This window comes from Melopsittacus undulatus, chromosome 5, assembly GCF_012275295.1.
Source record: "Melopsittacus undulatus isolate bMelUnd1 chromosome 5, bMelUnd1.mat.Z, whole genome shotgun sequence".
NCBI lineage: Eukaryota > Metazoa > Chordata > Aves > Psittaciformes > Psittaculidae > Melopsittacus > Melopsittacus undulatus.
In genome coordinates, this window is record NC_047531.1 from 43706004 (window position 1) to 43727838 (window position 21835).

The window sequence follows — 21835 nt, forward strand, 5'->3', positions numbered from 1 at the left end:
GTGAGAGGGACAGACTATGATGAAGCTATGCTAAAAAAGATTGTTGCTCTGGAGTAAGGAGAAGGAGTTAATTGTGAGAGTCAGCGAAGCCTTTAATATTGAAACTTGGGAGAAAATTGCTAAGGAAGAAGCCTCTGTTTTATGGATGTTTTCAGTCCTTCTTAAGGTGAAGGGAGCAACCTTTAAAGAGACAGACTTAAGGTTAATGCTGAAATGGTTGAAGACTCATTACCCAGAGAGTGATGACTCTACTGGATTTGAGATATCTTCGTGGAATGAGGCAGGAGTTAAACTGTGGAATGCAGCTACGAAAGGCAGTGACACTGTGAAAAGTTTGTTAGCCATTTGGAGAACTGTTTTAGAGATGTTAAAGTCGAAAAATGAGATCATGGAGAACAGCGCCCCCACCCCCCCCCCCCGCCCTCCCCCCCAAACCTCCACCGGTTGCCACCAGGGCTGCGAAGACTGAGGACAGGGATGAACATGATCCTTTTGATTCAGGCCCTGTTGACCCCAACAAGGAGCCTGTGCACATTCACCAGTTTGCTGTTGCTGCTCCTGAGATTCTGATGCCTGATAATTCCAATGCTGACCTGCATAGTCCTTTTGACCTGAAGCCTATTCATCTGGAAAAGAAGCCTGATTTGTATCCCCCAGATCCTCATGATAAATGGGCAGCTGTAAAGGGAGAAGCAAGACAGGTGGGGGATGCAGATGTATTGCACAGTTTCCCATGGTGTGTGTGCTGGATGGGTGTGTGTGTACTGGTGTGTGTGCTTCCCACCCAAGATGGGAAGGTCTCTTGTATGCTCTTATCAGGAGTATCGGGAAGAATGTGTCAGACCATGGACTTGGGACCCCATATACAATTCCTTTTGATACAGTCTCTCTGTGATACTCGTGTACTAGAAGTTGGTAAATATAAGTATGTCCATGTTTCTATCAACCCTTGGAAACCCTTATAGATATTGCTGGCAACTTCTTCCAACGCAGGCTGGCCACCTGTGTCGGAATGAGTGTGCATTTTGGTCAGTATAAAAGCCCAAGCCTCATGCAATGTGAGGGAGGCAGAGGCTCTGCGGGGACGCCTGCTAAGGTTGAGCCTGCCACCTCGCACTGCAATGATGCTTCTCAGAGCTGGTTTCCTGTTAGTCTTCACAGGGCCCTTGTGCCACACACTGCATATGGGACTGTGTAGAGGGAGTAATGATTGTCTGGATTTTGTGTGTCTAATATTGTAGTTGTGTGGAGTGTGCTTGTGGTATCCCATATGTGTGTGATGAGGGCAGACAGTGTTCTGTATATTTTTTGTTGTCGGGTTCGTGTAGAAGTTTTCATGAGTAGCAGTTTAACATTTGGGGTGAGAAAGGGTTAATGCAAAAGTGCGGCAGTTATTTATGATTGCTGCTGCCGAGCAGGCAGGCTGGCTGCCGAATAGGCCGGCATTTGTAGCTGTGCAAAGCAGGGTGAGCGACTCTAAAAAAAAAACAAAAACGGAGTGGAGAAGTTCATTGGAACTTCTGGGATCAGCTGATGGGCTGAACCTGCCTGCTCCCCATAAGGACACCTATTGGGTAAGAATTTTATGCATGCTAAATAATTAACTCATTCTAGCTGTTATTAGTGACTGTAGTTTTGTTGTGTATTGCTTCAAGCTTGTTTTCCAGCCAGTGTACTATCAACAGCACGTAAGGGATTTGATTCAGTGATGCTGTTAGCGTGGGTTCCTGAATAGGTTAGTCGAATCACCCTCTGATACAGTGGGCTGTCCAGTAGTTCCCACAATGGGATGCAGACAGGCTGGTCGGACACAAGGGTCTCGTCTTTCTTGGGACACTGACAGGCTGATCAAATATAAAGGGTTCAAGGAAACCTCCCTTATAGTGTTACAATGTGCTCTGAGCCATAGGAGTTAGGAAGTATTGCTTTTGATTCTGAATGTGTGACAGGAAGAAAAACAAAAAATAAAAGGTAATGATGGATGGAGCAAACTCCTTGACTGTTAACACTGTGCAGTTTCTTTCTGCAGCTGCTTCACATTCCATTTGCATCAGAATGCTTCTGCTTTCAGGAATCACTTTAACCTGTCTATTTCTCAGGAACTGATAACCTGGAGGAAGGGGTATATTTGTGTCCTCCTACCTACAGGTCCATGGCAGCTGCCTGCAAAGTTTGTCAAGCCTTGCCGTGAGCTGAACAGACGAGTGGAAGAACTCGATGCATCAGCTACAGAAGCTGACTGTGAAAACCCCAAGCAGAAAGAGATAGAGAGAAACAAATGATTGCAAAACATCACTTGGGGGCAACTGAAAAGTAACAGCTTGAATATGCGTGCTTGTAAAGTAGCTATTATTAGAGGTTGTGATTTTGTCTATAAAACTACCTGTATTTACTAGCCAGTTGCTAATAAGAAACTATACCTTGTACTGTATGGATTTGTCACTTGTAAAGGAGATGTTAGAGCATGCAAACTTACAGTAGCTGCTAGAAAATGCTAAGGCAAAAGCTAGAAAGATTCTAATATGATGGTAGTGTTATAAAGCAAGTAATGGAACAAATTAAGAGGGTGGGAGAACTCCACTGGTAAGAAGTTTCTTTGGTTAGTCCCTCACTGCCATTGGCATCTTCAACATGCTGCTGCACTCTGTGATAGTTACTCTGCTAATGTAAATCTGTGTGTGCGCTTTGCTGTAGTAGTGACTTGTTACTGGATGAAGCAGGTGAAACTCTGCATTGACAACAAGGTGCAAGGACTGAGATTGATCAAATGCCTGCTACCACAGTCAAGGGCAAGACTGGGTTGGCCTCTGTGTTTGCCACCAAGAAGAACCCTTAGCTCCACTGCTGGCTACAACCTGGCAGGTTTGGAGCGGTGGGGACACATGCCATGCCAGACCTTGATGTGAGGGATGGCCTCCCTGTTATCAGAGAGCCATCCAGGAGAAAAAGGGTAGGCCCAGCTGTGTACAACTATCAACAGGACCATACTGACTGCCAGAGAAACATATAAAGCCGCAGAACTCAACAACATAAAGAAACAGCAATGACAGAAATCTCTGTAATATCTATTCTATTATGTGTGACCATGGGTAATGGACAAGTATACTGGGCACATCTGTTAAATCCTCATTATTCCAACCTGTTACATGGTATGTAGGATTCACTGGTATGGCACATGTTATAAAGGTTCAAATGACTTCAAATCAGAGTAATCTTAATGAAATAATGCTGCCTAGAGTAGTGGGTGGTTATGTTACACAAGTCAAGCAGTGATAGAGCAGACATAACCAAATTGTAAAAAACATTTAGTAAAACTAAAAAGGGGGAGATGTGGAGGCAGTGTTCTCACAGGAGAATGGATATTTGGTACATGAGCTCTGAATAACTCTGAAAGATACAGCAAGGCTGTGAGAGGCCCGAGGAGGCTTAAGCAAGTAAGATAAGAAGAAGCTGGAATTCACTGAGTTATGAGAACTGTGGACTGTTGGCAAGCGTTCGAGGTCAAGTTCTCACACCTGTGCTCAACCAATTATATGTTAGTCACTAAGGGTCTTCAAGACAAGTATCCAATCATGATATGCCATCTTACCGTAGGTGTGTGTAAGCAGTAGTATATAAGGAGTTAATGCTTTGCAATAAATGGCTTTTTGTCTGATCATATTATCTCTGAGTCCATTCTGTGGCACTGTTCATCAGGGACTGTAGCAACAGGACAAGGGGTAACAGGTTTAAAATTAAACAGGGCAAACTCAGATTAGATATAAGGAGGAAGTTCTTTACTGTGAGGGTGGTAAGGTGCTGGAATAGGTTGCCCAGGGAAGTTGTGAATGCTCCATCCCTGGCAGTGTTCAAGGCCAGGTTGGACAGAGTCTTGGGTGACATGGTTTAGTGTGAGGTGTCCCTGCCCAAGGCAGGGGGGTTGGAATTAGATGATCTTAAGGTCCTTTCCAACCCTAACTATTCTATGATTCTATGAAATTGCATCATGCTACCAGCAGCCTGGTATGTGGTTACCACATACTAGTAGATGAAGCTAAATATGTGATGTATCATAAATATCTAGTTCAATTAATAAAGTCTTCTTCCTTTTAACCCTTTTCTAACACATACACACATTAAAGTTAATGTTATTCATCTATCTAACTTGTACATTACCAAAATAAATAGTAAGAAATCTTTCCTCTTAACTGTTGATTTCATACTCTTTCTCTAAAGGACTTCATTTTTAGTGTGACAGAACATATATTTCTTTTCAGCATAAAAGTTAGCCTCTGCTCTAGACTAAGCAAGATTCAGCTTTGTCGGGTGGCTGTTGTCTGTCACGGTTTAACCTCAGCCAGCATCTAAATACAACGCAGCTGCTCACTCACGCCCCCTTCCTGACCTAGTGGGATGAGGAGAACAGGGGAAAAAAGGTAAAACTCGTGGGCTGAGATAAGAATAGTTTAATAATTGAAAATAATAATAATAATGATGATGAAAATGAGAGAGAGAGGAATAAAACCCAAGAAAAACAAGTGATGCACAGTACAAGTGCTCACCACCGGCTGACTGATGCCTAGCCTTTCCTGCTAACACCTCCCTGCCCAGTATATATACTAAGCATGACAATATATGGTATGGAATATCCCTTTGGCTAGTTTGGGTCAGGTGTCCTGGCTGTGCTCCCTCCCGCTTCTTGTGCCCCTCCTCACCGGCAGAGCATGAGAGACTGGAAAGTCCCTGACTAGGGTAAGCGCTACTTAGTAACTAAAACATTTGTGTGCTATCAGCATTATTCCCATCCTGAATCCAAAACACAGCACTGTACCAGCTACTAGGAAGAAAATTACCTCTATCCCAGGTGAAACCAGGACAGTATCCCCCAGGTTTGGGGAGGAACCAGTATGGAACACAGGACAAGGGGACAAAACGGGGTGGTAACATGCAAACCCGTTGCTCATCAGTACGTTTCTCTGGTGTCTCTCGGCTCCATCATACACTCCAACTATTTTCCTGAGTGAAGGGACACTCTTTTCTGCACCCGTATGTGAATCTGTGTTTACGGGGAATAAGTGCCAGCAGCTGGAATTAAACCACATTAGGCCTACCTATCCAGCGTGCTAATGACTAAAGACAGATTGAGAGTCTACTTCCCCCAGCTCCCCGTCCCGTGTTGGCTCCGGAGACGGGCGCCCGACGCAGCGAAGGCGGAACCCGAGGGGCGGCTCCAGTACCGAGCCGGCGCCTATTCGCCTCTGCGCTCGGGCTTGCGCCGCGGCCTTTCACTACCCCGCGGTTACCCTGGCAACGGCGCCGTCGGCAGAGCGGGGACTGTGAGCCTGGCGGCAGGATGGTGAGAGGTGGTGGGTTGTGGGGTGCGGTGTCTCCCTCATCTCGGACGGGGAAAGCTCTGCTTAGGCTTCGCTCTGATCTTTGTCCAGATGCTCTCCCGGGCCAAGCCGGCAGTGGCGGATACCCCGCCGCCGTTAGACAGGCGAAGGAAGAAAGGGAAGAAGGTGCCGCAGCTGGAAGAGCTCCTGGCCCTGAGGGACTTCACCGGCGCGATTGCCTTGTTGGAGGTAACGGTGGCGACGGCCCCGGAGACCTCAGCCCGAGGGCGCCGCCGTCCCCCGGCTCTCCCGGTCCCCTCGGAAGAGCGGTATCGTTATTGCCAGGCCTGTGCCCGACACGGCTGCAGGGCAAGGCGAACCCTTCCCCGGCCTTGTGCCCCCCCCCTCTTCCTTCCGCACCCCTTAGGCCCTGTTGCAGCAGCTTTCCCCTCTGCTCGCAGGACTAGGTTTGGCATGTGAGAGTTGCCGGCTGCTTCCCTCAGAAATGTTAGAGCAGCTCCACCCCTGTAGCATCCAATAGCTGTCACGCCGTCTGTGAGATAAGATGGCCTAGTATTAGTTTGATGATCTGTGGGGCTTTATAAACAATATGGCAGCAGACAAAACTCTTACATTATTTCTTCTCTACAAAGTTTAAACGGCAGGTGGGTGAGCAGGAGGAGGATACTGACCTTTGGATGGGATACTGTGCCTTTCATTTGGGTGATTACAAGAGAGCACTGGAGGTAAGGTGGGGAAATACAGCTCCCTGAAGTTGTAAATCAGGGTATAATAAAGTGATGACAAAAGGAGGAAGATGTTCTGTAACAGAACAATTCTACCAGCCAGTTAAGATACAAATGTATGGTGATAAAGTAGATGCTGTGCCCATAAAAATAAACCTTTTTTAATGTTATCTAGTATCTGATTTAATACTAGCTTAGTAGCCTAATTTATATGTCGGAGATCATGTCCTAAATTTTCCATTCCCTTTTTGCAGCTACTTTCCACAATTTTGTTTTTTAGGTTTGATTATGTTTTTGTCTCATTGTGTATTCTTTCTCTAGAGGTTGATGCCCCTGCCCATTTAATGTACTTTCTTCTTGTTCTTTGTTTTCTTGTATTGAGTAATTCAATGCAATGAGACATACTTATTCTCCAGAAGCTTAAAGTCACTAAAAGGCATGCTGATTATTCAAATATCCATACATTTTTAATATTTGCACCGTAACATGCTATTGTGTCACTTTCAGTGCATGAGTAAGAGAAAGAATACACAATTCTTTCTCTCTTTCTTCTGTGTCCATTTATGTCTCCAATGAAACCCAGTTTGTTGCAAATCAGTTTGTTGCCAGCGTTCCTCAGATCACTCTACTTAATTTTGCTAGCATATTTCTCTGTAGAAGTCTTAGCAAATTTTTGTGGCTGCTTGGCTCTGTACCTCCAAGAGCTGGAATCTGCACAGCAGAAGAGGAAGTGTTGTGGAGTGGTGTGGTGATACCCACAATGCTGCATATAATCTGGTCAAGATTTGAAAAACAACTCCTTCTCTCCCTAAGTATTGTTTTTCTCATTGCTGTATTTCTACAGGTGTGACTGCTGGGTCCTTGCAATGCTGTAATGTACCATTTAGGGCTTATTGGTTTCAGTCAGTATCAGCTAGGGAGTTCTGCACTGCAGTTCACTGTGAAGCAGAACTGTGAAGTATAACTGGTTTTGCAGATTCTTGCTTTCCCTATTAAGAAAATATTAAAAACAGATGATAACTTGAAGTATTAACAAGCAGAAATAACCACAGAAAAATACATTCTAGAATAATGGCGATAGTTTCTATCTTGGGTAAAATTAGGTGTTTTAACTATAGTAATACATGGTCACATGCACAAGATGCAGATGTAAAGCAGAAACAGAATTTCTAAAGTTTCCAAGTAAATTCACAAGGCACTTTCCCCCTTAAAAAACTGAAGAGGACACATCCATTGGAGATGTTAGAAATGCTTAGTGAATCAAATTGACAGTCCTAAATGCAGAATAGTAGTACAGGACACAGTGGTAACTTGAGTTGCAGAATTTAAACATTATGAATGTAACAATTAATTGCTGTAGTTAATTTATATCTAGATGTTAGGTGTTAATGGCAGTGAAAGTTTAAAAAACAGAAAAATGTTTGTTTACAAATGAAGAATAGCTTGCAATTTCTTTGAAATCACTTCTGCTATTTGGAATATCAAGTGGGTGCTTTTATAGCCAGAGTAGATTTTTAAATGTTTCCTTCAACGAAAGAGTAAGAGCTTTTTTTTTTGTTTGGTTCATTTGAGTTCACCACTAGGTGATGCTATTGATTCAGGCTTTTAAAAATTTTAGGTAATGCTGTTGATTCAGGCTTTTAAAAACTTTAACAGTCCTCTTTTTCTCGGTTTTCTGCCCAAGTAAGGAACATAAAAGGTTTGTATGCATGGTTTTCGGTTGGTTTGTTTGTGTGCATGTTTTAAGTGAGAAATCCCAGGGCCTATCTTTCCAGATTTAAGACTGATCTTTGACACAGTAGTGAGTCTTGATAACTTTGTCATTTTGTGGTGGCATGTGGGAAATGAGCCTGTGCATCTCAACCTAGTTTCTTTTGAGACAGAACACCGTGGTTGTAATTCCCAAGCCTGTAGTAATCAAGGAAAAGAGTGCTGACTATGGAGGCTGAATTGCCTTTCAGTTCTGCTTCAAGGTTGAAGTGTAATGCTCTGCCTTCTCTGCTGTTACAGTCATTGCTGCTGTATTCTCAAGGACAAATTCCTTTATTATCTGTATCCTCTAGATCTTGGAGCACTCTTTGGGGAATTTCAAGAGCATTGTAAATAAAATACAATGGGTAGAATATTCTTCAAAATTCTCCAGAGTAATATTCCACACAATCTAAATGATTCACACTCTGAGTTGCCTGCAAGTGACAATGCATGGTCTATGTCACTATATTCCCAGTTTGTGGTTTGTAGTCCATATACCTAGTGAAGATCTTCAGAAATTATGCTGCTCAGTGATACTTTCATTTATAATGATCCTTTCACAGTGAGCCAGGTGTGCTGGTTTCATGGCAACTTTTGGAGAAGGTTGGGAGTTAGGGTTAGGTGGCCATCATCTACTGCTGGGCGAAGCAGGGACAAAAAGAAAAACACACAGATCTCCAGCTCCAAGAATATATTCAGAGAAAATGACAGCAAAATATGTGGAACACTCACACGAGAGATTCCACATTTTCTTATCATAGACAAACCAACAGTAACATAATCTCTAGGTAGAGAACTAACCGCAGCTTCACTTGGGTCACACTTTCCCCTTCTTAGTGATTCGGAGAAAACTCCAGGAACAAACTCGCCAACAGAGTTTCAAGTTGACAAGCAGGTATTCTTTATTACGGCGCCGGGAGACACGGGGGATAGCTCCTCCTAACGTGTGTCCCCCTATTGCTCTGGAGGCCATCCTTATATAGTCACTGGGAATATTACATCATTTCCAGAAAGTTTCCCGCATTCATACAAAAATGGTCGTTCCCAGCTTAATTAACATTACAGACATAGCAATAATCCTGTTCTTTTACTTATCAATAGGTTTAACTGCTCCCATCCTGGCCATCAGCTAGTCCCAGGTGCTACCCACCCCCTGGTCGTTTTCCATTCTGTTTTTGTCACACCTTTTGTACTGAGGTTCTGAGGACCTGAAACTGCCTTCAGGCAAAATGGTTACTTTTCATTACAAAGCCAAACTTATCATTACTTTAGAACTGATTACATTTTGTGCCTCCTTGTTTCATTAGTAAGTAGATGCCTTTCTCGAAGGATATGACACTGACACTGGCCTGGTGAGATCATCCCTACTTCTGTACCCCAGTTGACAAATGGTACTGCACTGGGCTCAAGTCTTCCAGCAGTCATGGTGATGGTCCGTCCCTGGGGACTCTCTAGCTTTCTTCTCTGACAAATGCAGTTTTACTAACACTGAGTGCCTAGTGTTTTTGTGTAATTGTATGGCAACCAGAACTCCCCTAGTAATGACAGCATCTAATTATTTTTTGGAATCTTCCACATCTACTATTCCTAATGGGGAAAACCCCACCTGTCTTTCTGCCATTACTTGTTCACAGCACTAATCTTACATCTTTCCTGAAAAATTTCTCATGTCTCCCAAGGACCAGAATCAGTCCAATGATTCTTTTTCTGAGATGCCTGATCTTATAAATTGTAGCAGCTGGGGCCTAGGAAAGGGAGGATTTTAATATGTTTGAGGTATTAACAATTTAAGAGAGGAATTGGCAAGGGCACTTCCACTGCTAGGTTGAATTCAAGAACAGGTTTCACATTTGCACTCTGCACCCTCTGCCTGGGTTTAGGAATGCAGGATGGTGGCATGGTGCAGCTGCCAGACATGGTAATGCAATTTTGCTCCATCAGCTGCACATGTGAGAGCAAAGCATGATCCCTGGGCCAGAGCCTTCAATGCATTATTTTGGTTAAAATCTCACAAACTACAGTCAATGATTCCTGCAATCTCTGACAGTGTGTGCTTGCAGCCAGAAAGCCACGTATAATGGGGACTGCAACAAAAGGAGCATGGTCAGCAGATTGAGAGAGGGGATTCTCCTCCTTTACTTGGCTCTTTTAAGATCCCCACTTGCAGTACTACATTAAGTTCCGGGGCCCCCAACACAAGAGGGACATGGAGCCGCTCAAGCGAGTCCAGAGGAGGCCACAGAGATGCTCAGAGAGCTGGAGCACCTCTCCTATGAAAACAGACTGGGAGACTTGGGCTTGTTCAGCCTGGAGAAGGAAAGGCTCTGTGGAGACCTTAGAGCAGCTTCCAGTACCTAAAAGTGTCCTCCAAGAAATGTGGAGAAGGACTTTTTACAAGGGCATGTAGTAACAAGACAAGGAGGTATGTCTTTAAACTGACAGGGGAGATTTAGGTGAGACATTAAGAGAAAAATTCTTCACTATGAGGATGGTGATGCACTGGCACAGGTTGCCCAGAGAAGCTGTGGCTGCCCCATCTCTGGCAGCATTCAAGGCCAGGTTGGGTGTGACTTGGTGCAACCTGGTCTAGTGGGAGGTGTCCCCCTGCTCATGGCAGGGGGATTGGAACCAGCTGATCTTTGAGGTCTTTTCCAACCCAGACCTCTCTGTGATTCTATTTGCTGCCTCCTTCCTAAAGGAGACTCGGGAGTCATTCCACTCTTCACTGGACTGGACTTCCTGCCTACCCTCAGGATAATTTCACTCAAATAGTAAATCAGGAAAGGAATAGGGCTGTACTAGAGTGATGGTTCATCCATGAACAGAATCAGGTCTTCCTTGAGTACTTCTGCAAGAAGTGTGAGAATACAGGTATGCTGAAGTTCCTGAGAGATGAAGCTAGGAAATAAAATACTAATTTATGGCTTGGTGAAGCTTTCTAGGCTTCTCTGACATAGCTGATACAGGGGTAACCAATGTACAGGGGGGTAATACAGAGAAATTGTACAAGGGAGTTAAAGGGATTCATTTGCTTAAACAAAAGTATTGTCTGTCCTAAGTACCTAACATGCCAAGGCATTGACTACTGATGAGGGAGAGAAGCAGATGCTTAGTTCTACAAAAGCAGATGTTTGGTTCTACTGAGAAGCAGGGGAGAAGCAGACTGGGCACTGACCAAACCCTAAGGCCAATTGTGAAGATTAAAAGGTGAAAAGTTTAAGAAGAGGAAGACTCATTTACTTCATCTTGAAGACCCCTACTCACAAGAGGAAGACTCATTTACTTCATCCTGAGACCCCTGCCCATGACCAGAAGGGGCACTACGCAGACACAAAGGACCTTCTGGCTCATTATAATACGAAGCGGGGATAGATAACAAATATGTATAGGCGTATCCAGTAACCTAATGCATATGTATACCTTAAGAGGATTAATGTAAAGGGAGAATAACCCAGAGGTGTACATACTTTGGAGGAGCGATCCCCATGCACCTCAGCGCTGAATAAAAGCATACCTACTTTACAACTTTTAACGAGTTGTGGAGTCTATCCGCACATCATAGCCAGGTTACAATGAGCATCTCTACACCTCCTTTAAGCACTTGTGGGGCAGCTCTATAGGTTGGCCTGTTATTGGCTCTTCAAGATACGTGTTTATGGGCAGACAAGGAATAAGGGCATGGAGCAGAATGCTGTTGGCCACAGCATTGTCAGTAGGTGTCCACAGTTGCAGGCAATCAATCTGGCAGCCTGCTTTTGGGGAATAGTGCATGTGTCTTATGAAAAGCATGAGAGCTGCAGGAGGTTGAAAGAGCAAGAAGTTGTTATGCTCTTGGTTGGCAAAAATATGTCACAGGTTGACTCCTAGGAAAGCTTTTGGAGTATTTAGTTTGTTTAAGTTTGCTGGGGTTTTGGAGAGGAGAGTGAAGGTACTTGTGAAGTAGTCCTTGAGAGACTGATGTTGAAATGTCTTTTAGTGAGGAAAGGGGCAACAGCACATAGTCTGGGCTAATGGCCCAGAACTACAGGGTAAGTAGCAGTAATAGTTCTAATTTTTATTTACTGTGTTTCCATAGGTTCACTTTGGTACTTCTGGAGCACTCTTTGTTTATTACTTGCTTTGAATGGCCAAGCCAGAACATGACATGTGTTTATGCACTTTGTCTTTTCTAATTAATCTGCCTGAAGCTATAGTCAAAAGAGACCTTCGAGTACCTTTCATCTGGACGGATTTTGAAAGATTCCAGATGGTCCCAATAAACAGCAGTGGCCTGTCTCTTAGAGCTCTGTGACAGACCCATATCAAGATTGAACTGGCCTCAGTAGAAAGGTTGTCCTCTATGTAAATATTTTGGTTTGTTTGGTTGTTTTTTGTTATTTATTTTGAATCTTCTTGAAGGACAGTTAGTCCCTGAAGTGCTAGCAAGACTCAGCTGGCTTTTAAGAGCATACCTTACTAATATCTTCTCTGTTTTGGAATTTTTTACTTTTTCTTGGCAACAGAAAAAAAAGTCTTTATGCTTGCAAACTACAAAGTTTACTGTTGTCAGCATATTTATTTTCTTGGGATTCACTGATCTTTGGGCATGGCTTATTTTATCTGGTCCTATTGTTACGTCTGTGCCTTCCCCGAGAGGTAAGAAGTTTTTGACCCATAGCAGCACAAACTGGTAAATTCTTCCTAGGCAGAGGGAAATTCCAATTCATACATTTGGAGAAAATAGTACAAAGTCAGCAAGGTTGTTGTGTTGCTGGGAGGGATGAGAGGCTGATGGTGATTGGGAGTATATAGATGTCATTATTTCAGGTCTGGTGAGAGCTTTGCATGATCTTGCTTGCTTTGCCTTATGTTGCTGGTTGGACATGGCCAAATGGAGAGCAGGAGCACCAGCAGGAGGCACTTTCATTGGGTTGGTCCTTCCTAGTAATTAAACAGAAACCTGACAGAGGGAAAAAATCTTCAAGAATGTCACTGTTCTGTAGCTGCAAAGTTGAGGTTTTTTGATTAAAAAAAAGAAAGTAGGTTGAAAGTTTCATCTGTTAAGTGTTTATGTTCCACAAAGAGCAAGATATTAAGCAGTCTGTGTGGCAGTATTAAGGGGTATGTAATGAATGTGGATGTGTAAGATATCAGAATATGGTATCTACTGATTTTCTGTTGCTATTGGTTGTAAATCTTAGAATGGAAAACAGTGAAGTTATGCACAGTTTAGTAATATTTAATTATATCTATTAGTAAATTTTGAATTTGTAGGTTTGTATTTTAATGTAATGGTTTCCAAACAATTTTGGTCATGCATCCCATCAGTAAAAAAGTTTTGAACACACCCACCCAATATACATACCTGTATGTATAAATACATAGTGCTATACTAACATGTAATTATAAAAATACACAAAATAGAAATTTAAAAATATGAGGTAAGGATTAAATAAACACTATTTTTAAAATATTTATTTTAGTTATTAATGGTACCAAAAAAAAGTCTTCCTTCACACAATGGTATTTTCTTGCACCACTGCCGGGGTGCATTGTTGCATACACTCCACTTTGGAGACCACTGTTTTAATCTATGCTAAGACCCTACCTACAGGTTTATAAAAGCATGTTTTAACACTTGCTCCAGTAAATATTCACAAAGAGATTTCCCTGGCATTTATAGCTCCCAGGCTTTGACTGAAGGAGAACTTAGGAAAGCATCAGAAAAGACTGCGGAAAAGTTGATTATTTTGATGCCTTTATAAATTTAATAAATTAATCTTTTATAAATATAGAGAATGTACTTATATACAATTATTTCTATTGTATTTTTATATAGTTATAATTTCAGTATTGACAGAATTCATGCTCATACAGTGAAGATTTATAGTGCTGCTTCCTTTTTTTGTTCCTATTGCTGTAAACAAAAAAGAGCTAGGGGCATAGGTTAAAATGTAATAGTTTCATTGTTAGAACAGCAATGAACTTGTGAATAAGTAATTTAATCTCAAGAATTTAATGATACATTGTAAAATGGTGAAAGAAATATGGTATAAGATGATATTTAACACAAGTCTGCGATATTAAGCATTTTTTAAAAATCAACCCTCTCTTCTGTTACAGGAATATGAGGCCTTAACCAAACAACCAGCTTGCAATCCAGATGTTTGGGTGAACCTTGCCTGCACATATTTCTTTCTGGGAATGTATACACAAGCTGAACAAGCAGCCTTGAAAGGTAAGATGTATGTCTCTGATGGAAAGGACTATTCATGGACTTGAACACTTAAAGTGATTTCCAGACAAAGTATTTAATGCTCTTTTATAGGAATAAAAGAAGGACACTTTTGAGCGAAGTTGGGTTGGTTCTTTTTTGTGTGTTTGTTTGTTTGTTTCCATTTAACAGGAGAGTTTTATTGCAGTTTGGTTCCTAAAAATATTGTGGGCAGGTGGAGCAGCTGGAACTGAAAAGAAGCATCTGGAAAATAGATTATCTTATTATTTTCTAAATACAAAACCTAGCATGTGCTGACCAGCAGCAATAAGTTACTTTTCTTTTGACTGATTCAATGTCTCTGTGCCAGTGCAGATGAAGCTAATTAGGCAAGTGAAATTACCACAAAATGCAGAGCTGAGAGGGTTCAGCATTATCCCTGATGTGGACAAGAACTCTGTTTACATAGTTTTAGTGACTTAGTAGGTGGTCTTGTCACCTTGTAAGTCTGATATTGGCAATGTGATTCTTCAAGGTGTGGAGTTCACTGCAGTCACATTGTTACATTTCTGCTTTAATCTGAATGTAATAATTTAAAGAAGAAGAATGAAATTAGATTCCAAGGCAGTTTTTACTGCCTAAAAATGTTTTTGCAGTTTGTTACCCATCACTTTCTTTTTATTTTTGTGATGTATATTCTCTTCCATAGCCATAAGTATCCTGGTGCTTTCTAAATAGAATTAATAATAATGAATACCTCATTCAGCTTCTGACTCTTGCCTTTGCAGGATAAAACTCTTACAGATTTTCTCCTTTATTTCTTTCTGTCTTCAGTCTTCTAGTCTTGGGCTGAAAATAGGGTAGGGAGGAAAATAACTGTACTTTCTGCTACTGTGGAGGAGTAACTTCAAAAAGGACAGTTTTGTAGTATCTCTTAAATCCTCTGGAAGAGGATTGTTTGGAAACAAAACACTGAACATTTTTGTTTGTAACTATAAAAATTCACAGAGCTTTGTTATCTGTATTCTTCAAGAGGTGTGTAAAATTCTAATATTCACGAATAATTTCATTTTTAATGTACCACAAATTTGATCTTTAGAGATTACAATATAGGACTTGAACTGGAATCTGACAATATTTGGGCAATACAGCTTGAGGTGTCAGTATGACTTAAACCACGGGGGAAGCAAGCAGCTGTGCCCTGTACCTGTTGGAGTCATTGTCATCAGATTCACATCATGTGAATTACAGTAATCTATTTTAGAGGTGACAGATACACAGCTGGGCATGCACCTTTATTAACTGTGAGTTAGTTCATGGTGAGTGGTAGGGTAAGAGGTGCGGTTAGTGGTACTTCGGTGCTGGAGGCAAAGGCAAGAATATTAAGAAAGGAGTGTAAGGTGTAGAGAGCGTAGCTGAGGGAGGGAACAGAAAGTAACTGAGTGCTCATGTTAGGCCTGATTTTATGTAATTGTTTAAGGACAGCATACCAGTTTTTTTAGTGAGGTGCTAAAACTTTTGTGAGTACTCTAACATTGATGATTTCTGGCTACTTAAGCTTGGTGAGGAGGCAGACACAGCTGAAGATTTGTAGCACTTGTCGTTTCTCCATTGAAAGCTTCAAAGTATTGTATATTCTCCTTCCCACTCCCATTTCAGTCTTTATACATTGAGATTGAATGGTTTTCATTTAAGACAGACAGATCCTCTTCTAGTTTTTCTTTAACATCTCAGGATTGCATCAGTGATCTGTGGTTGTAATGTATTATTGACAGCTGAGGCCATAACATCTTCAGACCTCTTACATGATTTTGCAAAGATCCTAAAGAAGCAAAATATTTCGTTGGATATAGACATAACAGATGAAGTCTCTAGAAGAATGCCATTTATCCAGTACTACCTTGAGTGATAGACAGTGTTAGTGTTGGGCTGCTTATCTTTGTTATTTTGGGATTACTTTGCCTAATTTCATGCATACTGCTTGCTGTTTATTTCTGCAGTCATGTTAAGCTCCTGAAAGTAGCATAGCGCTAAAGCAAATGAGGGAGAAATAATTTATTTTCAGCTATAATTCTAAATTACTACAGTGATTGAATCTCTCTGTGAAAGGGAACATAACTGTCAGCTAGCTTTCTGTAATAAATCTTCTACACACACATGTAAATATCTAGAAATCAAATAGAAGCTCCTTCTTGCCATGTACTATAGCAAATAATTTAAGAAAATTATTGTTAACTGTCTGAGGAGAGACATGCAGGATACTTAAAAATTAGGAAATTAGCGTTAAAAGCCATAAGGTAATTATTGCATTTCATACAAGTATATAGTCCTCAATCTCTTGTAGAGCATGGTTTTACATGTGGTTTGTAATATATGTGTTCTTTTAGCTTGTCATTACTTAATTAAAACTTCATGGTACATTCTCTCAGGAAAATATAAATCTGTATATCAAAAGTCATATAAACCAGAATTAATGCAAATATAACCTCAGAAGTAGAGCAAAAAGGCAATAAAGAAAAATCTTTCTTTGAAAATTTTTCATTACAGTTGTACTTTACCTCCTCTAGGCTTTCTTCCAAATTTCTTTCATATATTTCTGGCTTCTCCCTTTTCCCTGTTGTCCTCTTACACTGCAGTTGTTAATGTCCCTGTATCTAAGGTGGAGTTACTTCAAGGCACCTACTGTTGTTTCATAGTCATCCCATCGTGAAGCTGCCAAGTGATGCTTTGTTTACTCCTTCTGCCTCTCTGCTGTCATACATTGGCTGAACAAGTTTTCCATGTGTGCGATAGCCCTTCTAGCCTTGGGAAAATGAGGCTGAAAGTCTTCATCTTGGTTTCATAAGTACATTTTTTTTATCATAAAACCAAATAACCTTATAGTGCATTTACAGTTCATGTGTCTTGCAAAGGTAAGGAGTAGAAACTTAACCTGATACGTTTGCGTGGTGATCCTGGCAACTGGTCCTAGTGTTTAGAAGTCTGCCTAGTGCTCTCAGAAGCCATTGGCTAGCACTGCATTAAGAAAAACACAAGAACTAACTGTTCTTTTAAGCCACAAAATGTACATAAGTGGGGCTGCAGTTAACTGTTATGAAAAGCAGTCTTTTTTGGATAAACAGAATTTTACAATTAAATTAAGGATTCATGTGCAGACAGAGTTACTTTGCTCAACCAGTCATTAAAGTTGTTTGTAGTTTTGCGATTTTTATTTTTTTTTCCTCCCTTCTAATTTTTGGTGGGCAAACCTTGTAATTACATTACTTCTTCACAACTCTGCATGTGTCGTATCTGAATGTGGTTTAACTGAACAGAGATACTTCTCATTTCACAGGCTATACTGGAAGGAACAATGTTGTACAAAAGCAGAACAGAAATGGGTTAGTAAGAGCAATGACATTTTCCAAACCAGTTTTGCTTGTGCATGTGCTAATGTTTGCCAGGTGTCAGAGAGTTGTCACCAGTGAAAATGTGCAGTTACAAGCGGGCATGGAAAAGTTGCTTGAGAGCACTAATTTGTTTCATTGCATTTAGCTGTGGTTTTGAACCAGCAGATTTAGATATATGGAACTTTCAAAGTGTGTAAGTGAAAATATCAACTTATACATATTTAAACTTTAAAAACCATTAACCCTATTTTCTTGCTTTCTTTTTAAAGTATTGTGAAAGCTACAGAACAGTAATAATTGATAGTGTTTGCTTCAGTGATCTTTAACTTCCTGTGCTTAGGCATGACTGAAATGAAATGTGTATATATTGCAAGTAACTGAACATAGCTGAAGTAGCTTTTATATATTTTGGGAATGGGAAAATTTCAGTGAATGTCCTCTGTAAATTTCATTCAAGAAAATTCTAAACAGTCGAGCTATTAAAGTGTGTGTGTAAGTGTGAATCTCGCTGCCTCACCATGGCTTTTCCAAACATTTTTCCCATACCCTTGGATATTCCTTCCACCAGTGAAACTGTGGTTCTGAGGCACAGAGGGCTTCATTCAACTACTGTATTAGGTGAGCAGGGTGTTGTTTCTCAGGGACAGGAGAATAATACTCCCTCTGGTGCTATTTTGTGTGCTGTCAGGCTGGAGCCTTCTTAACTCTGTTTCATTCTTACCAGCTCCTGCTATGTATGTCTTCTATGTCCATTAATGTGTGAAGTGCTGCTACAGCATATGCATTACATCTGCTAGATGGGATTTGTTAATACTGGATGTGTGACCAGCATTGCCTTGCACTTTTACAAGAGGGCACAAATGCCACATTGTCCATTACTGTGTTTCATTATCTTACTGCCTGTGGCAGCAAAATAGAGCCCACGAGAAGTCTGAGCTGCCATTTCTAGTGAGCTTAACTTTTGTTTAGTAATTAGTGAAGATGACTGTCTTCTGTTCATTATACTTTTACAAATACTTCACTGGGTACCTGTTCAATGTCAGCACATAAAACTATACAGAAAACTTTTAAGATCAATGTCAACTATGACTTTAGTGCCTGGAACATCAGAAGTGATCGTGACAAAAATTCTAGTGTAAGAATGTTGGTGTGTTTCCTAGCTTGAAAGAGATATATTCTATCTAGCTATCTCAGTCATGTCCTTAGCACAAGGACAATATTAGATTTGGAGCAGGGTCCAGTTTATTGCCATGCAGCACCATCATCATGTTTGTTATCATCCTTAGATTGCTTAGTAGTGATAAAAAAGTAATAATTTACAATCATCTTGAAAAAATGGGATAGGAAAAGATTCTGCTTCCTTGTGGCGTCAATACATCAGCAACAATGAAATTCAGTAGCAGCAAAGAGTAGTAAAAGAACAAGCCTAATGTCCTTTAAAAGTCATTATCTCTGATGAGGCAGTTGTGTCACTTCCTGCTTCAGTGATTGACAACAGCTTTATTCAATGTTCATAACCAAATTCTTTCTGGAAAGTAATCTGGTCTTATTCATATGCTTCCTTGTCTTCCTCAAAAAATGTGTTTGGCACTTGTAGAAAAGAAACTGCTGATATTTAATATTTCCATGGCTCTGCTTACTATATCAGCAGGACTGGTTTTTTCTTTTGGTTTTTGCCCTCTCCCTCTTTGGCTGACATTAAGTGTCTTTTTTTAAAGACTATCAAATGGATAGTATTATATAATATCATATGACAGAGAACATATTTTTCTCCCTCCATATATCCATGCCCACCATCAGTACTCAGGTTTCATCTTTTGCCTGGTTTTAGGTGTAAAATAACATGGACTAACCCTTCAGTTTTTGCCAAGAAGTAAATAATAATTTTAATCTCAGATCAGATGCCAGGTCTAAGAAGGCAGCACTGCCATCATTGGTTGACCAGAGAAACAAGAATTCCTTGGTTTAGATTCTTGAGGGAGTATTGCTTGCAAGTCACAATTTTCACAGGAAAATTAATGCTAAAACACACTAAAAAAAAAAAAAGTGTCTTTACCCATAGCACTGTGATTATACGATGCGTTATTTTCAGTGTAAGTCCCACAATCTGTCCTGCTTATATTTTTGGAGTCTTTGATACCAAATGTTTTAAATTGTGAGGGGTGGTTGTGGTTGGTTTAAATTTCACACAAAAGCACATGTGGGGTCCATGTGCAACCCTTCTAAACTTTGATATTAAAACCTATCAGTTAATGCTGGGGCACATTAGAGTTGCCACACTATCATTGCCAACAACATCTTGAAGAACATGCATTTAAATTAAGGTACTTTAACTTTCTAACTCAGTGAATGGAAGAATTCCTGACACAATAGTACATCCTAGTTATGCTGTTGCTGCTGTTGCTACTGTTGCTTATACAATATTGATTGTAGATCAGAAAAAGCAACTTTCTGTTCTTTAATAATTAGGCTAATGAAAATTTCCATTTTTTTGATCCTAGATTGAAGGTCATTTACCTTTTTAAAAACTTGATGCTCTGTTGTTAAGACGTGGCTTTGTGAGAGCGCTCTCATACCACCTTGGCTTTTTGTGACATTTGTCTTGTAGCAGTTGTTGAAAGATACAACTCTCTGTCCTCTTTTTCTAGTAATGTGGTTAAACAACACAGCTTGGGAAGGAGGAAGTGAGAGAAATGATTGCTGTACCTATCAGAAGTATGTGGGCAGGCTTACACTGCCAGCCTGATGAAAATGGCCTGGGTTTTGGCCATGTCCACTGTTACAAAGAGTGTTTTTACTATGTAGGGAAAGAGTAAGAAGCCTGAAAATCTGTCCCTACATGCTTAAAAAAAACCCAAACCCCAAAAACCTAACTTATTACTAGAAAATTCCATCTTGAGAGGACAGAGGGAAGAGGTTTCAGTGGTTTGAGCCCTCTTTCATGGTTTAGGATGTCAGAAGAATTACAGCCTTGTGTTACAGGTCATTGCTTTGCTAACTCTGCAACTTTTGTGGCTTCATAAACACAGTAAGTCATTCTGCTTTTTGAAAGATTTCGTGTTCATCCTTTCTGTTGAAACATAGGCTGCCAGCTGGTTGGTCAGAGCAAGAATGAGAGTACTCATTAGCTGAGTAGGCTAAAGAAAATACAGGAAATAAGTGAAAGCTTTTAGGAAGATTTCTTGCAAAAGAAATTAATAGCTCCATTGGATAAGGACCTTTGTCACTCTCGGTGAAGCACAAGGCTCTCTCTAGTGTTAAGAGCTTAACTCTAGTGTAGAGTTAAGCTCTACAATTAACAATTTGTGTCATATGGAGTAAGTTAAATGGAATTTCTAATCCTGCTTCAGCAAGAAATTTCATGAACTTTGGGGGCTTTGGAAAGGATATGTCTCCCTTGAATCTCTTTCCATATCTTAGTTTGAATCTTAGCTGAGCATAATATGATGTGCGCACGTGACAACATGATAGCAGCAATGGGTTTCACAATACACTGGAAGTTGACAAGATTCCTAAAATTATGAATCACAACTTATTTTAAAGGTGACACATTGTAGAAGGAGCCTTGATTATGAGTTTATCTATTGCTGCTTTTTATTCTCTGAAAGGTGCTGTGCTATGTGTCACAAAAAACCACACAATTATCCAGATGGCCCTGCAGGGAAATGGTAGTGCAATTCCTAAATGTTTAAACGCTTGTGGAAGACAGAGGCCAATGAAAAATTATTTTCAAAAGAGATTTAAAAAGAAATGGTCAGGGCATGAAGATAGGAAGGCCTTTAAACCACTCTAAAATTGGGAGAATATGCCATGGGGCATGACCTGTAAAGGCTACATCAGTGAAGAACTGTTCTTGGGCTAGTTAATGAAAGAATATGGGTGCATGCATTTCTGTTGAGAAAGAAAATTAAAAATAAGAGACAGCTTGAGTTCTGTGCAGCAATAATTACTGAATTTTCCTTTCAGCACCTAAGAGTCGTCTTCAGAACCGTTTGCTCTTTCACCTGGCACATAAGGTATGATGTCTTTTCTTCACTCCTGCTTTGTTTATTTTCTTTTCAATTTGATAATGTGGAATTTCTGCTGGCAATGTGGCAGAATAATTAAAATGTCTGTGACAGCAAGAGAACAAACATTTTCCATAACCACCCTTCTGTATTAAAATAGTGGCTTATACATTTCTGATTCTATTTGAGTTCCAGTTTCTTTGTGATCTAAAATACCATAAGGTTACTGTTGTATGACTTCTGTGAAGTGTGTTTGTAAGACTTTTCTTAGATACTTGCTGAGGACATAGACTCTAAGGTTGTTTTCACACTCACTTTCTCATCCACATTTCTGTTTTTGTAAGTTGTAGCTGCCTTATCCTTAGCAATTTGACCAAAGTGGTCTATATGCTGTTACTGATCTTCCTAAGTCATTGAGTATCCAAGAAGTTACATT

At 40.5% G+C, this 21835-nt stretch overlaps 1 protein-coding gene across 1 annotated transcript in view; it reads left to right on the top strand.

Annotated features, from left to right (window-relative positions):
- The first annotated feature begins 3085 nt into the window (after positions 1-3085).
- IFT56 (intraflagellar transport 56) overlaps positions 3086-21835 on the top strand; it is a 53560-nt gene continuing 34810 nt past the window's right edge. The window contains exons 1-6 of the mRNA XM_013129377.3: positions 3086-3089; positions 5142-5335; positions 5424-5561; positions 5966-6058; positions 13913-14027; positions 21359-21408. Of these exons, the coding sequence (XP_012984831.3) occupies positions 3086-3089; positions 5142-5335; positions 5424-5561; positions 5966-6058; positions 13913-14027; positions 21359-21408 (594 nt within the window). The remainder of the gene's footprint in view (positions 3090-5141; positions 5336-5423; positions 5562-5965; positions 6059-13912; positions 14028-21358; positions 21409-21835) is intronic.